This window comes from Nomascus leucogenys, chromosome 22a (assembly GCF_006542625.1).
Source record: "Nomascus leucogenys isolate Asia chromosome 22a, Asia_NLE_v1, whole genome shotgun sequence".
Taxonomy (NCBI): Eukaryota; Metazoa; Chordata; class Mammalia; order Primates; family Hylobatidae; genus Nomascus; species Nomascus leucogenys.
The window spans coordinates 135,926,067-135,943,115 of record NC_044402.1 but is presented as its reverse complement, the minus strand read 5'-3'; the positions used below and the strand labels follow the sequence as shown (position 1 = coordinate 135,943,115).

General features: G+C 52.2%; 1 protein-coding gene across 6 annotated transcripts in view; it reads right to left on the bottom strand.

The window, feature by feature from the left end:
* Positions 1-15,532, bottom strand: part of AGAP1 (ArfGAP with GTPase domain, ankyrin repeat and PH domain 1) — a 644,171-nt gene extending 628,639 nt beyond the window's left edge. For all 6 annotated transcript variants that reach the window (XM_030802725.1, XM_012501083.2, XM_030802726.1 and 3 more), the window contains exon 1: positions 14,694-15,532. In XM_030802725.1, coding sequence (XP_030658585.1) covers positions 14,694-14,856 — 163 coding nt within the window. In that variant the 5' untranslated portion in view covers positions 14,857-15,532. The remainder of the gene's footprint in view (positions 1-14,693) is intronic.
* Positions 15,533-17,049: the final 1,517 nt, after the last annotated feature.

The window sequence follows — 17,049 nt, the reverse complement described above, 5'->3', positions numbered from 1 at the left end:
ACCTTCCTCTGTGTAACCCTGGGCAAATCGCTTTGATGCACAGAGCATCCCTTTCTCCCTCTTTTGCTAATTACAGCACAGGGGGAAAGTAACTTCTATTTACATATATAAAAAGTTAACTGCCCACTAACATCTCCATTATTAAAATGTCACAGAATTTGTGTGGCTTAAATGTAAGCCATATTTTCAGCTAGCCAGGATTAAAGGTGCTGCAGATTTCCTAAACTCAGGTGACTTTACAAAGGCATGCCGTTTGGAAATCCTCCCTCCTACCGGACTGCGGAACCTGTAATCACAGGCAGTCAGCTTGCCTCCGTGCCTCCTCCTCATGTAATCAAAACCATCAGTCAGCATCCCAGCCACCACCAACTCTCAGCAAGGGACTAAAAGTGAACCAACAGCTGTTATTTTCTTTATAACCTTGGTGAGTAAAAAACTGAGTGTGAATGTGAGTTTCAAATCACAAATCGAAATCTGCAGGAGAGCTGCAAACTGCGGAGAGAATTCCCCAAGTACTTCTGCAGACTTATGGGCTGATTTCTGAAGTTTCCTTTTCTACTTTATTAAAACATCAAAACTGTAGGTGGCATTACTTGGTACATACCTGAAGGAATATACATTGTTTTACCATAAAGACACATGGAGTTAGTTGTGTGTTCACTGTGGCACTATTCACAATAGCAAAGACATGGAATCAACCAAAATGCCCATCAATGGTGGGCTGAATAAAGAAAATGTGGTACATATACACTGTGGAGTACCATGCAGCCATAATAAAAACAATGAGATCATGTCCTGTGCAGCAAAATGGATGGAGCTGGAGGCCAATACCATAAGCGAACCAGCGGAGGAACAGAAAACCAAGTATCTCATGTTCTCACTTGAGCTACACATTGACACAAAGAATGGAACAACAGCCACCAAGGCCTACTTGAGGGTGGAGGGTGGGAGGGAAAGGACTGAAAAACTACCTATCAGGTACTGTACTTACTACGTGTTGTAATAATCTGTACACCAGACCCCCATGACACCCAACTTATCTATATAACACGCCTGCATGCGTACCCCCTGAAACTAAAAGTTTTTAAAAATATAAAAATAAAGACCCATGGGTGGCTGGTGTCCATGGGTCCTGAGTTCGAATCCTGACTCTGCCACCTTCAGGAGTGGGCGGATTCAGGCAAGGCTTTAAACTCTCCAGGCTGCAGGCTCCCGACCTGCCAAATGAGGGTCTTACCACCTCTGTCTGGCAGTGACCAGGATAACAAAATGACACAAAGGGCACCCAGCCCTGAACATGGCATCCTGCAGAGACAAACACTCAAGCGGCAGGTGCTATTACGGATTTTATTCAGTGAGAGGAAGGGAAGAAACCAGGAGGATGGTTCAGGAAATGTTCCATAGAAATTTCTGGAATCTGGAGCACGAGCAGCTGTCAGAGATGCCTGCAGGCAATGGTGTCACTTACAAGGCAAAACCGCACCGGCTGCTGCTGCAGAGCTGTACCCCAGTCCAGCGGGACGCCCCCGACTCCTCCGCCAGCGCTCCCCTGCCATCACCATCCAGACTCTCTTGCCAGCTTCTCGCTTATCCTCCTTACTGTTTACGTCTTCTCATCCTAAACACGGATTCATAACTAACGTCTGAATAAAACCACGGGGGACAGGGTGACGGGGACAAAAACTCCTTGGTCGGCACACGGGACACTCGGCAACTGTCCATCTATCGATGACAAGACAGATTCTGGGCAGCTGCTCCATTCAGGGCTGTGCAGGTACTGACGCTCGGCATTAAAGAGACGACTCACGACTACAGAGCAGTCACCCAGAGAAACGGCAGGAGGTCCTAAGTCAGGGTCGCCCCAGCGCAAGCGTAACCGGCTGCCCACGGGCTCCAGGGAGAAAGACTCAGCAAGCGGCCACTCCAGCTCCAGCTCCGTCCAAGCTCGAGTCCTGTGAGAGATGATAATGTACACAAGAATGGAAGAAAAAGGCACCAAAACAAACCTTGCCCATGCCGTGTGGGCAGACGGCCGAGGTCTCCATGCCACCTGCTCTGCCGTTCACTTCCCGAGGCCCCAGCCCTCATTGCCTCCCAAATTTGCAAACCGTCAACACAGGAAAGAGGATGAACATGGATGTGAGTGAGGAAAACGAGAGTGTGTGCTTAGCTTTCATATGTGGCTTTGCGTCTCACTGGCCCTGCCCATATAGACCCGGCTTCCGGCGGCTCCTAACCAAGAATGTTCCCAGTGGCATCCTATTTTCAAAACAAGAAACTCTTGGACAAATAAATTCAAGTTTCTATGTAAAATTCTGAATTTTATGTCCAGAAAACCCCCCAAAAGACAATACCATAATCATCATGGTTCAATTTTTTTTTTTTTTGAGACAAGATCTCACTCTGTCACCCAGGGTGGAGCGCAGCGATGCAATCATAGCTCACTGCAGCCTGCAACTCCTTGGCTCAAGCGATCCTCCTGCCTCAGCCACTCAAGTAGCTAGGACTAAAGGCACTTGCCACTGTGCCTAGGCTGGTCTCAAACTCCTGGCCTCAAGCAATCCTCCCACTTCGGCCTCCCAAAGTGCTGAGATTACAAGTATGAGCCACTGCATCTGGCTTCAAATTTTTTAAAATATTGAAACCCAAGCTAAATAAATAAATAAATAAAATAAAATAAAATAGGGCTGGGCACAGTGGCTCACGCCTGTAATCCCTGCACTTTGGGAGGCTGAGGCAGGTGGATCACCTGAGGTCAGGAGTTTGAGACCAGCCTGGCCAACCTGGTGAAACCCCGTCTCTACTAAAAATACAAAAATTTAGCTGGGCGTGGTGGCAGGTGCCTTTAATCCCAGCTACTCAGGAGGCTGAGGCAGGAGAATCACTTGAACCCAGGAGGCAGAGGTTGCAGTGAGCCGAGACTGCACCCCTGCACTCCAGCCTGGGTGACAGAACAAGACTCTGTCTCAAAGAGAAAAAAGAAAAAGAAAAAAAATTTAAAAAGAAAAAAAAAAAAGCTTAGTATCTGGATCTAACAAGAGTTATGTAACAAGAGCCAAGGTAACAGTAACCATGGAAAATGGGTCTTCTAAACACACGTTTCTGGAAACGCTGACTGCAATGAGCTCCCTCCCTTACAACAGCCCTGATGCTGTTCCCACAGCCCAGACCCTCAGTCACCAGCATCTCCATCTCGCATGGTAACAGCTGGGTATCAAAGCACTTCCGGCCAGGCGCAGTGGCTCACACCTGTAATCCCAGCACTTTGGGAGGCCAAGGTTGGCAAATCACCTGAGGTCAGGAGCGCGAGACCAACCTGGCCAACACGGTGAAATCCCATCTCTACTAAAAATATAAAAATTAGTTGGGTGTGGTGGTGCATGCCTGTAGTCCCAGCTACTCGGGAGGCTGAGGCAGGAGAATCGCTTGAACCTGGGAGGCAAAGGCTGCAGTGAGCTGAGATCACGCCACTGCACTCCAGCCTGGGCGACAAAGCGAGACTCCGTCTCAAAAAAAAAAAAAACAAAAAAAGAATAAAAAAAAAAAGCACTCCCCTCTCCAAGCAGGCTCCATTATCAGTAGTAGACCGTCCAATAAAAGGTCTCCCAGCCTGCTCTCGGGGCTGTCAAGGATCACTCATTATTCAGCCGCCTACCCCACTCTTCCCAGGCTGAAGAGACTCTGTTCTGGATGCTCCAATCCTAGTACCCACTGGCCTGGAAAGCCCTCCTGACTGCCACCTGGCTTCCAGGATCTCTCCCTGGACTCCGCCCTATCCCCCGGCCCCTCCCACACAGCCTTGTGTGGCTGCATCTACCTGTATCAGTGGCTCCTGGGTGAGATCTGAAGGGCCCTGAGCGTCCCACACATCTGCCTGTTCTCCCAGCTTCAAAAACTGGGCTCTGCCCAGTGCAGGGGCTTGATAAAATCTTGTCTATTGATTCTCACATTGGCCACTTCCTCTACTAAACAAAGTGAGTATAAACTTGGTCCTCCCACCACCATCCCTCAAAATAAATATTTGCCATTGCAAAGCCACCAGAAAAATCCGTACACGCACACACTGCCCTCACTCAATCCATGGCCCCGCGTGTCCTTCCTGGCTCTGGCCTTGTTTAGCACTGGCCTTTGTGGAGGGGGATGGGCGGCTAGGACACAGCGCTGGAACAAAGAAAATTACTCCTTGAGTTGGCAACACTTAGCTTTTTCTCTTCTTTTGTGTCTTCAGCATAATTGCTACAAACAACAAAAACTGAATAATGCTAATACGTAACTATGAAGGCCATAACACAGTTTGGGCCAAACATACAGAGTGAATTCCCTTTCAAATACCAACACAGATCCAGTGAGTTATCTAAAACCCAGCACAGAGATGGACTGAGGCTGCCTGGGGCTCAGCCAGAAAGAGTCCCCCAGTTGACAACTGACTTCTGCCAGGAGCCAAGGAGAGCCAAAGGGGCCCCTGTTGCAGTCCCAGGGGAACTGCGCCCTCTTCCTGGTGAGGGATTTCGCTCACACAGCTCCATGCACAGAGCCGTCATTATTCAACTAACAAGGAATTAATAGCCTGCAGACAATCCAAAAGTTTAAAAACCTAATCTCTAAGTGCTGGAAATGCATTAGCCATGCAAACATTTGTTTATGAACAAACAACTGAAAGAATGAAAATCAGCAAAGGGAGACAAACGGCCATCCTGAGTGTCATAAACGAACCTTGAAGGTACTGAAAGGTTTCCCAGGGAGGGGCTGCTGGGCTGAAGGAGCGGCTTCACGAGCAGCTACGTCCAACCCACAGAGAGAAAGACACAGTCCAGCACACACCCGACAGAAATGAGGCCATATAGGCACCAAAAGGCAAGTGAGAATCTGCACAGTGGTGCTATTCATGACAGCCCCAAAACAGGCAGCCAAACACCGACAGCCCCCAAAACAGGCAGCCACTCAAACACTGACAGCCCCCGAAACAGGCAGCCAAACACTGACAGCCCCCGAAACAGGCAGCCACTCAAACACTGACAGCCCCCGAAACAGGCAGCCAAACACTGACAGCCCCCGAAACAGGCAGCTGCTCAAACACTGACAGTCCCCAAAACAGGCAGCCACTCAAACACTGACAGCCCCCAAAACAGGCAGCCACTCAAGCGCATATCACAGGCAGAAGAGACCAATAAACGGGGGCTACAATTTCTAACGACCCTCACGACAGATGAGTCTGTGCTGGCCACTGAACTGGATGCTGGTCCCACATGTGATCAGTTTGTGAAAACTTTCTCCTTTATGACTCAGGCACTTTTCTCTATGTTATGTGTCAAAATAAAAAAGAGAGTTCGAGGCTGGGCACGGTGGCTCAAGCCTGTAATCCTAAGACTTCGGGAGGCCAAGGCAACATAGCGAGACCCCATCTCTACAAAAAAAATAAAAAAATTAGTCGGGCATGGTGGTGCGTGCCTGTGGTCCCAGCTACTTGGGAGGCCAAGGCAGGAGGATCGCTTCAGGAGAGCAAGGCTTCAGTGAGCCACGATCGTGCCACTGCACTTCAGCCTAATTGACAGAGACTGTGTCAAAAATTAAAAACCAGGCCAGGCACGGTGGCTCATGCCTGTAATCCCAGCACTCTGGGAGGCTGAGGCAGGTGGATTGCTTGAGTCCAGAATTTCAAGACCAGCCCGGGCAACACAGTGAAACCCCGTCTCTACTGAAAATCCAATGAATTAGCCAGGCATGGTGCACATCTGGAGTCCCAGCTACTTGGGGGTGCTGAGGTGGGAGGATTACTTGAGTCTGGGAGGTTGAGGCTACAAATGAGCCCCAATAGTGCCACTGCACTCCAGCCTGAGCAACAGAGTGAGACCCTGTCTCAAAAAATAAATAAATAAATTCTAACAAGTTCCAAGAAATAAGAGAGTTTGAAGTGGTCTCAATCCCACCAATTCCAAACCCAAACTTCAAGTACTACATGAACACTCAGAGACCCAGGCTTGATTGCTGAAGCTAAAATTAACACAATGCTGTTCCCGCCAATCACACCATCCCCTCCCAAATCAGGTTCACCAGGCTGAACTTCCAGCAGGGGCAGTCTCGTCAGAACAGGAGCAGATATTCCACCCCGGCTCACAGCAGCACCCCAGACCTTCCAAAACAACAACAAAGGGGGTGCAGACAGGCTTCCGGAAGCGCTCTCCCTGGAAAATATGCTGGACTCTCCCCCACTGAAAAGGGCAGCTCAGCGCACAAACAGGATGGAAGTTCAGGGCAATCAGCTCTTTCCAAATCAATTTCTTTTTCATTACATAAGCTAGCCAGCACTTCCGACAATACCAATCCTGCTGAAGGGTACCATCACACAGTGGGCATGCCCCCAAGGTGACATTTAAGAAGTGAAAACGCTTTCCTGAAAAAAGGGTAGGTCTTGTGGCTATTTGTTGCAGGCATTCATAAATTTTTTTTAAAATGTTTGACTTCTTTCTTTCAAGTATCCTCAATACTATAAGTTACTATTGGCTAAAACTAAAACTTACTGAATTGAAGCTAAATTTACTTTCTAAAGATACCATTCTGCCTTTAAGACTATTATCTGAGTGAGAATAGGGTAACAGTAGCTTTGTCCTAAGCTGGAAATCAACATGGTTGTATTTACTAGAGCCCGCTGAATGCTGACATTTCTCCAAGACCAAACATAAATCATTTGTGAACATGGCCAGTAATTATTTGAAATTCTTCTCCCAGAACCATGAAAAGTGTTTTCCCACCCTTAAAAAAAAAAGGAAATAAAAAGCTTCTAACCATGATGCTAATGACAACCAGACGGCATGAGCAGTTTTAAAGATTAGACAGTTGCTTGTGTAGAAACACTGTACAAATACTCCAACACTGCAGCCCAAAAAAAGACAATCCCCATCAAACAGCGGGAGAAGTGTGAAATTTGCAAATGAGCCCCTGGTTAAACAAAAACACCAATCTGTTCCCAGAGAGCTCAGGGTGGCCACCTGTTCGGGACTGGTGGCGAGTTCTGGTTACCAACGGAAGAAGCGATACTGGAGCAAGCAGTGGCAGCCCCCTCTTGGGCCCTGGTCCCCACCCTCGAGCCTATATTTAGTCTGCTCTTTAAGGAAAATGTCCCAACCTCGCACACAAACAAGCTATCTGGCTGGTTATTCAAGGAATCCATTAACGATCTCTTCTGCAGGGGGTGGTATCTGTTTTCCTTCCCTCCCCAGGCCCCAGACACAAGCACCATACTCACTTCTGGCCATGGTCTCTTGTGACCAGAAAAGCCCTGGAAGATAGAGGGACTGGACCCCACGGACAATACCAGCCCTGCCTCCGGATAGGTCATCACTGCATCCTGGGAAAGACAGCCCACACTATGAAAAGGGACCCCCAAATCCCCCTCAGCCCCTCAGAAGCACAGAGCTTCCAGAAGGCCAGGGCTCACTGCAGCACACACAAAGCACTAGTACCCCTGAATAAAAATAACAGATGCTGCAAAGATTAGAGATTAACATCTGTAGAGTGCATTTTGTTTCTCAGAGAAAGGTACTTAACAAAGGGAAGGAATTATGTAGCTAAGCACCAGATCAGAACCTCAAACCCTGGATTTTAAAAATAGCTAAGCCTCATCCGCTTTGCCAGACTCAATCACTTAAGCTAAGGACTCGAAGGGTCTGGAGGATTGGGATGGGGGCGGGGAGGGGGACACAGGTTTGCTAGAGTGTAGAGAAACATGAGACGAAACGAAATCAGTGGTTAAAACAAGCCAGAGTGAGACTCACAAACTATAAACACCTGCAGGGTATACGGGGAAAAACGGATGCAAAATAAGGGATTTTCGTCTTAACAAAATAAAACGCCTGGTTTAGGCAAAAAACAAGAGGTGGTAGCAACAGGGCTGCAGGTTTTGTTTTGAAGGTTCCTGCAGCTGCCCCCACTGCTTCTCTCCCTTCTGAGTCACTTCCTTCAGGCTCCTCCAACAGCTCTTTTAAGCTACTAGTAACATCTAGCTTCTGTCTTTTACAGAAACGCGCTTTCAGCTTGGAAATATTGGTAACAAAATGTGTCATCTGCCAAATCATCATATAATAAGTGAATATTGAAGAACCCCATCTAAATATACATGAGACTACATTAAAAAGCAACAATCTCCGAAAGACAAGAAGGAAAATCCACAAAACCACAGAATGAGTCTAGAAGGAAATGGACATCAGCTGCCTCCACCTCCCAACCAGATTCTCTTGGCAATGTCCACCCGACATGCCACCACGTCGCAGAAACGCAGCCCACTAACAGATGCCCCTGACAGCAATAACTGAAGCACACCCTGAGAATGGCCCTGCATGGCAGGTGCACCTGAATGTGTGTTCAGGGTTCTGAGCTAAGGAATCCGGGAGTGGCCAACCCGGAGATTCATTCCTTATCTATGAGGAACATCTAAACCCCCAGCCTGTCCCACGGAAAGCAAGCCATACAGGGTACTGAGGCTCTCTGATTGGTGTTAAAAGAAGGTTGCTGGGTGGTGGTTGTTTGGGGGAGGGTGTTAAGTGAAAATGCTATATAAACTGCACGCTTTCTGAAAGCAGGCAGCAGCGCTTCTCCTGCCCAGGCCACCATGGGACCGCTCTGTAAATAAATTCCCCTAATAAACCCTCTGTCTTTTGTTTGCTGGCTCTAGGTCTCTTCTCCAGTCTCTTGAACCCGGTGCCATCTCTAATGAAATTTAAAAGGGTCTGGCACGACAGGCCCCTTACCCAGCATTCAGCTCCTTTTCAAATAGCATCATGAAGATCACATGAACACCAGCTTGAAACCATTCAGATCTGGTTTAAGTCCCTCCTCCACCACGCTTAGCCTGTGTGACCACAAGCAACTCCCTGAGCAGCTGGCCTGCGGTGTCTTCATCTGCAACCTGCAGGGGAGGCTGATAGGAAACTTTCTCAGCTGGCTACAAGCACAGCAAGGAAGAAGCAGCAATGGCCCAGAGATGATGCCAAGTCAACTGGAGCTGCCTTTCCTCTACAGCAATGCTTTCCGAAGTGTGGTCCCTGGACCAGGGCATCAGCATCCTCAGGACACTTGTTAAGAGAGGCACATTCTTGTGTCCTGCTCCAAACCCACAGAACTAGAAACTCGGGAGGTATGGGAGGGGCCAGCAATCTGTTTCCACCAGCCCTCAATGTGACCTGACACACACTCACGTTTGCTCTTGGTGTGACACCGAAGATACTATATCATGGCAGTGACACAGGCTGTCACCCGTTTGTCCTCTTAATATTGATTCTATGTCTGAAATTCACTTACACCCAACATAAACACCAACCTGTTGCAGACAGCTGATCTGAAAAAACTGCCAAGATTTAGCAAGCAAATCTTTTGCTTCCCCTACATATAGTAAAGAAAATTTCACTTCCATCCCAAACACCACATGACATTGAGTTCCCACCAAGCCAGCCCACCAAATCCAAAAGGTGTCTAACCCTAACTTCTGTGCTCTGGGGACGTTTCAAAATGCCCTCCCTTCTGCAGCGTATAAACACTCTTTATCCTACCAAGAAGGAGCTTTTGAAAGGACCCTCTGGCAAGTCAGCCAGCCAACAAACAATCCCTGGGCATCCTTCAAGGGCCAGACATGATCAAACCACTGAGGATACAGCAATAAACAAGCCCTGATTTCTGCCCTCAACCAGCTTCCAGACCTCCCAGCTGGAGTGGGATTAAGTAGATGAGCCAAACGGGGTGGGCAGAGAGCAGGAGGGCCTTAATTCTGGCAAGGCAAGGCTGGTCATGAGTGACACCAACACAGACCGAGCCTCACAGGGTGAGCAACAGGCAGAGAAGGCGGCATCTCAAAGAGCACTTGCACCACAACTAAGAGGCATGAGTAAGCTGGACTCACAGGGAAAGCCCGCATCGTGGAGGCCCCCGGTGCCGGCAAGGTACGAGAGCTCACCTGGAAGCAACTAAAAGCCAGCTGAGTATTATTTTTAAGGAGAGGACTGCAAACCTGCCACCTTTCATTCAACTTGAAGGATTAGGAACATGGCCAATGGTGACAAAGAAACATGACACTTATCTGCGGCAGGAAGAAAATGTTTGTTTCCCTAAACATGCACACCTGCATCAACCGGACTAAATACATTTCCACATGAAAACAAATGCTTCTGGAAGTTTTGCCACAGTCAGCTGCTTTACAGAGAACAGAATACTTTTGGTTCTTTGGGGCCTTCTCAAACCCTCTTGCCTTGGGTGGCGGAAACAAGCTTGAGATGCTTTGCACACACGGCCTATGGGAAGTATGAATAACAGGGGCTCCGCTTCTATCTCACACGGTGACGGAGGGCCAGAGGTGAGGTCGGACAGGCCCAGCTCACCGCTCTTGCACAAGTGTCCTAAGCTTTCTGGGTCTCAGCAGTGCATCTGTGTACAGGACCGATGCAGGACGAACTGAGATGATGCACATCAGACACTCCGCACTCTGTGGGACAGATGCTCAACAGAGCAGCTGTATCATGGGACAAAGTGGGGAACCCTGACCCATCTTCCCAGGTCCCCCAAACACTGGGGCTCAGATACTACTAAGGGGTCCTGGAATCTCCCTGTGAAAATGCCCTTAAGAAGTGCAGGGCAGGGTTCTCCCGCCAAGTGCCAGGCCAGGCCAGTGGAGAGCCTGGGTTTCCTCTCATCGGCCACCTGGTGGGGATGGAGGCTTGAGGGCTGGCTTAGGGCTCAACCTCAGAGGAAGGCCAACCTTCCCGGCGATGAGTGGGAACCTGGGAATCAGGCTGCCTGGCTGAATGAGCTGGCTGGGTTATCACTCACATCACGGTCCTGCTGCTGGTAAGCTGAATTACGATGTGCAACTGCTAAGAGAGGCTTTATCCTTGAAAGAAGAACAAGCTTTATTGAACGAGAAAGGCAGTTGATTCATCTACCTCAATGCCATCAACCCCAGATGGACTTTTCTAAGGAGAACCAGAGGGGAAACTAACACACGCTGTTCAGACTGGAGGCGAGGTGGCTCTCAGGCTCATTTCTGGGCATGGTGGCTGCGGAGGCTCCAGAGACGACACAGCTGTGTGGCTACGTTTCACAGCATGCCATGTCCCATAAGACATCCCAGAAAGCTAATCAGATAAATCTGGAACAATCAGCAATGCTTCCTTAAACTCTAGCGATTTAGGGGTGAAGGGAGGGGTGAATAAACCTCTCAATGTACAAAACAAAAATTGGGAAAAAAAAAAACCGGTTCTCTTCTGACAAGCTAGTGTTTTAAAACAAGACTGAGGGCAAAATCCCCTGTATCCCATGCCTACAAACAGGATTACGGATCTGTTTTTATTTGGAAGCCTTGGTGGGCCTTTCAACTAAAATATATTTAGTCCATCGTTAAGAGATTTTCCAACCCAGATCCACTTCAACTCGCTCTGAAATAAGCATCAGCCAAAAACATCCTTCCCTTGGACAAGGGTGCACCTCACTCCAACAGCAAAAATTCCTGAAGATGCCAGAAAACGTAAAATTTTGAGTAGGGTGCAGCCAAATGTGGGAATATTGTGCCAACAAGAGAAACCCTATCTTCAAAAGCTCTTCATAACATTAAGAAGTGCCCGGCCGGGTGCAGTGGCTCACGCCTGTAATCCCAGCACTTTGGGAGGCCAAGGCGGGCGGATCACCAGGTTAGGAGATGGAGACCATACTGGCTAACACAGTGAAACCCCATCTCTACTAAAAAAAACACAAAAAATTAGCCGGGCGAGGTGGCGGGCGCCTGTAGTCCCAGCTACTTGGGAGGCTGAGGCAGGAGAATGCCGTGAACCCGGGGCGGAGCCTGCAGTGAGCCAAGATTGCACCAGTGCACTCCAGCGCACTCCAGCCTGGGCGACAGAGCGAGACTCCGTCTCCAAAAAAAAAAAAAAAAAAAAAAAAAGAAGTGCCCATATCATGGTAGTCCAGAAGCTTTGGAAGTCAGACCCCAATTTTGTGTATGTACATACAGAGGAAGAGAAAAAAAAAAATCCCTAGCTGGAAATCTTCTAAAATGTGGTCAGTTTTCTATTTGGTGGGACAAGTGACTTTTTGAGCCATTTGTTATGATGTGCACCTGCTGTCCTGATTGGAAACAGTTAGACTTTAAAACCTCCAAGGTGCACGCACAGGCAGGCACAGTTCCTTGCGCGGAGCCCTCTGCAGTTACTGTGATGTTCCAGCGCAGGCTCAGTTGCCAGCACTGGGTTCCTGCCATCCACATGCAGTGTGGAGACAGAAACTCCATTCAAATGATCCCTTGGTTCAGATCAGACTTTAAACCACCTCAGTCAAATGTTAAGGAGGTCATTATCCTTCCCTGAACCTCCACCAGCTCCTTCATAAAATGAGGATGAGGAAGCTACCCACCCTCCCTCACAGGGTTGGTGAAGCCACACAATGAGATTATAGATGCAAAAATATTTCTGTTAAAGTTCTACAGAAATGAAAAGTGGTATCATTATTGATAACAGAAGAACATGCAAAGAACAGCAGCATGCCTGAGTGGTTCTTAAGCCTCACTAAATTAGCTACAGCTCCACACAATGTAGACATCCCCATTTCTAAGAGAAAAATAACAGCATCACCCCGGTCCCAAACAGGATTCACCCAATGATTCAAAGCCTTATTAAACATGACAAGGATCCCGGCCAAGAAGGGGCCTAAAATCTCAAATCGTAAGGACAGGCATCATGCTGTCAAAAAAAAAAAAAAAACCATCACCTAGGAACGACGCATTTTTTTTTTTCTTTTAAGGAAGAAAGGAAAATGCAACCACATCCTCTTGCTAGAAAGTCAAACTGCTTTGCTGGAAGTGCTTGAGCCCCAAAGCTCAGCTTCAAGAATGGGAAATAAAAACGAGGTGTTGTGAACCCCACTCAGCCAGAGGTCTTCACGCAGCAAAAGACGCTCTCAGCCAGGTGCCTTCAATACTTGATACCGGCTTTCACAGTGTTTCATCAGACTTCTGTGGATGCAGCCAGACAGCCAGGAAGAACCATCTGAGATGAGCACCGTGCAGCCTTCACAGATCCCTAAACAGACGCAGAGCTGGAGCTCTGGAGGAACCTTGCTGCAACACCACCCGATCATCAGCAGATGGGTCCAGGTCCTGCCGCCTCTCACCACGAGTCATGCAGAGGCAGACAGAGCCCATCTCTTGAGGAATCCACAGAGCATCTTAAGTCACCAACAACGCAGCCAGGTGACCTCATGGGAGACAGATACACACAAAGGGCCAGGACCCCATAAGGCTGGAGCTCCACCTGGAACCTCCCCTGGAATTAGCAAGTTCCCCAAGGGTATAGTCTGCCAGTCATCCAGCCTGGCTGGGACATGGTTCAAGTCTACAGGGCTGCCAAATGCCAAGGGCTCAGCAACACAACATCCACTTTCTCCACCTAACTGGCCAAGTTTCAAACCAAAACACTTCGGGGTTAGTAGTTCGGACTACATAGTGCCAAGGCAAAGCCTCTCTGTGGGCTGATAGCCTCTCCCTCACAGAGGGAGGAGGCTGGGCAACGCCAGCACCAGGCTTTCAGGCACATTCCTGCCGGCCTTGGGCCATTCTCAATGTTCCGCAATAGAGGTCTTACCGGCCAGTCTGTATTATGGACAAGCCACTCTGCAGGCTTTTCACCATCACTGGCCAAGAGCACTGAGAGGGGAGAAAGTGCTGATTAACTGTGGCTAGGATATGACTCCACACTGCCCACGCACATGCCACCTGGTGCCCCAGGTGAGTCTTGGCAGGACCAAAGGGATGATGCAGGGAAATAAATCAGCAGCCTGGAAACAGAGAAATGAGAGCCACCAGAAATCCAGAGGGCACAGCACCGGAAGGCAGACTGCTGTTGTAGCTCTCCTGGAAGGCCATGGCCCTGCCTGACATGCAGAGGGAAGGGGGGGGGGGTTTCTGCCCAAGCATCCTGCCCCCCCTTAAAACCACAGCACCCTCCACTTCAGTGGCCTCCAATTGCAGACATATGAAAGCGAGACCCTTCCGCTGGAGGACGCCCTGCCCTCCTGGTAGGGTTCTTCCTCTCATCCAACCCAGGACTTTCGGTTGGTACAAAGCACACTACCGGGGCCAGCGTTTGCACAGGGGCAAATGGACCTGCACCTGGGCACGATGCTCCCGCGGCTGGGGCTGGCTCTCGGCATCCACTAAGTTCAACTGCACCCCTGAATTCAGCAAAGACACTAAGGAGGGCAGCCCTGCACTGCCCAAACACGCCGGCCCAGGCCTCGCCCCCAGCGGCAGCACTTCTCAGAACACGTCTTCAACGTCCAGCAAGACGCCCAGGCCTGGCCTGGTAACCTGTCAGGGGTCGGGTGGCGCCGACCCCTCCGGCTGCCCCCAGGCGTCTGCTGGGCCGGGACGCTCGGGCGGCCCAGGACGCGGAGGCACCGAGCCACTTTCCCGCAGGAGAGACTCTATTGTCCATTATCAAATTAACGCTGACGATCCATCTTCCTGGCGGAGCTCGCGGCGCGCGGGGCGCAGGCGACGCTCGCCCGACCTTGCAAGGAAAGCAGCGCCACAGTGCTCCCTCGGCGGGGCAGCCGCGTGCCCCGGCCGGCGAGTGTGGACACCCGCACGCACACAGCGCACACCCCCGCCGCGCCGCGGGCGTCCGTGCCTTCCCGAGGCCCCAAGGCGGCCCGGCCCTCACCTTCGATAGCGATGACGTGCTCCCGGATCTGGTTCTGCAGCACCGGCTCCTCCACGCGCTCCAGCAGCTCGTAGATGGAGTAGATGTTGGGGTGGACCGACTCGAAGCGCTGGATCTCGGCCCGGATGGCAGCCGAGTTGGCCAGTTGCTGCTGGTAGTTCATGGTGCAGGCGCCGCGCCCGGAGCCGCGCGCCCCCCGCCGCCGCCGCCACCCCGCGCCCCGGGGCCCGCGGGCCGCCGAGCCCGGGGCGCCGCAGCCCCCGGCGAGCCGGGCCCGCCGGCGGCGGGCGGAGAAGGCGCGAGAAGAAAGGCGCGGGCGGAGCAGGCGCGGGGCTGGCCCGCGGGCTCAGTTCATGGCCGGGACGCGCGGCCGGCGAGCGAGCGGGCCCCGGCGTCCCGGGTCAGCGAGCCGCCCGAGGGGAGCGCGCCCCCATGGAGCGCGCCGCGGCGGGTGCGGCCGGCCCCGGAGGAGGCTCGCTCGGGCGCCTTCCTGAGCCGCAGCCGCCTTCCAGCCCTAGACGCTGCTCCGCCGAGCAGCCATTAAAGCCCAGGCAGCCGCCGCGCTCCGAGCGCCGGGGCCGAGGGCCGACCCCCGGGCAGTGTGGCCGCCCCGCTCTGGGCTCCTGGCCGTGGCGTGGGTCCGCGCGCTGCGTACTGCGCCGCCCGGCGCGCCGGGGCCCCCGCGCGAGCCTGCCGTGCGCAGCCCGGCGACCTGGGACCGAGTCGCAGGCGCCGTGCAAGCCGCGGAGCCCGCTCCGAGCGCCGCCCGCCGCCTACCCGGCCGGCCCCCTCCCTGGCACGCAGGGCTCCGGCCCACGTCGGCCCCGCCCCCGCCTTCGCCCGCGCCCGCGCCCGCGCCCCGCCCGCCCGCGCGCTCGCCGCCCTCCGGCCGCCGCCGCTGCGTCCTCCTCGGCGCTTCCCAGCGCGCCGGATCCCGGGGAATTGCGCCAGGCCCCGCCCCGCGCCTGCCTCTGGGCTTCCTGGGACTTGTAGTCCGCGCCCCCGGCGGGCCGGGCCGTGGGGGTGCGCAGAGTGTTCACACTGGGCCAGGGTGCGGGACCCTCCCGCCGGCCAGGCCCCGCGCCTCCCAGCTCCTGTCCGGGTTCTCGCGGCGGCCCCCGCGCCCCGGCACGGGGGAGGCGGCCCGGGAGTCCGCCCGCCGCGTTTTTGTTTGTTTCCAAGCGGCTGGCTCCAGGAGCCCCTGCGACTTGCCAGTGTCCCACGGCCTCGCTTGGTTGGCTGGCCTCCCCCTCCCGCCAACGCCAAGAAAGGTAACTTTCTACCTCCTTTCTCAAAGTAGCACACGTGCTTTCTCTTAATACATGCGATTTCTTTCCAAAGGCGAAGCGCCGCCTGAACCCATGCGGCGTGGGGATCCACACTCCACGAGTGGGCTGAAGTTTGGACAGGGGTGCGAGATGCGACAAAATACCACGGAGGCTTTCGAGGCATCCTTCTCCCTTACAATTTTTAAAAATTGAGCCGCGGATCTCAAGCTGCTGCCTCCTGAGCGCCGCTGCCTGCTCCACGGGGGTCCTTAGCCCCTGGCCCGTCTGTCCCACCGCAATCCCCGATTTAGCTCATCCCCGGGGACCCCCCGCGGAGCTGGGACCGCACTGCAGCAGCGCTTGGAAGGCTCGTCCCGCAGCTTTGAGGCAAATGGGTCCCTTCAGATTTGCGGAAGCACCGGCTGCCGGGCGGTCCCACAAGGTCCTGGATTGAGGACACCGGCTGAGTCACTGCCCCCAGCCATCGGCGTGGTCTTTCTGAAACACAACCAGCCGGCCGGCATTCCCGTTTAAAGCCTGCTGAGCCTTCACCGGCTCACATGCAGTTTGCTATGGCCTAAGCACCCCGGTATCCAGCCGTGTTGGCTTACTGGCTGGGTTCCACAACTTCCCAGAGATGTGCTGACATGTTTACCATTTCGGGACTGCTCGTCTTCTCCTTGACACTTAGGCACAGGTCATCACTCCATGCCTCGGGCTTTCCACGCATAAGTAACTCTAGTAACCAAGAGGCAGGCATGTGGCCTCACCTAACCTGACCTATCAGCAGCAGCTGATCACTCGCGCTCCTGGAAACCCCTTCTCCCAGTGCTCACCAGGGCTTCCTGCTGTGTTTCTGGCTTCACTGTCCCTTTTGTGGTTTCCTCCTACTCCCCTAACCTCTAAATATGGAGGGCCCCAGGGCTTATGGTTAGGCCTCTTTTCTTTGCTATTTGCTGTGATCGCCTCTGTCTTATGGCTTTGAATATCATACACAGGTTAATGAAGCTCATATGTATCTCCAGCCCTGACCTCACCCCTGAATAACAAATTCACATCCACCTGCATCCTCATTTCCTGAAGCCTAG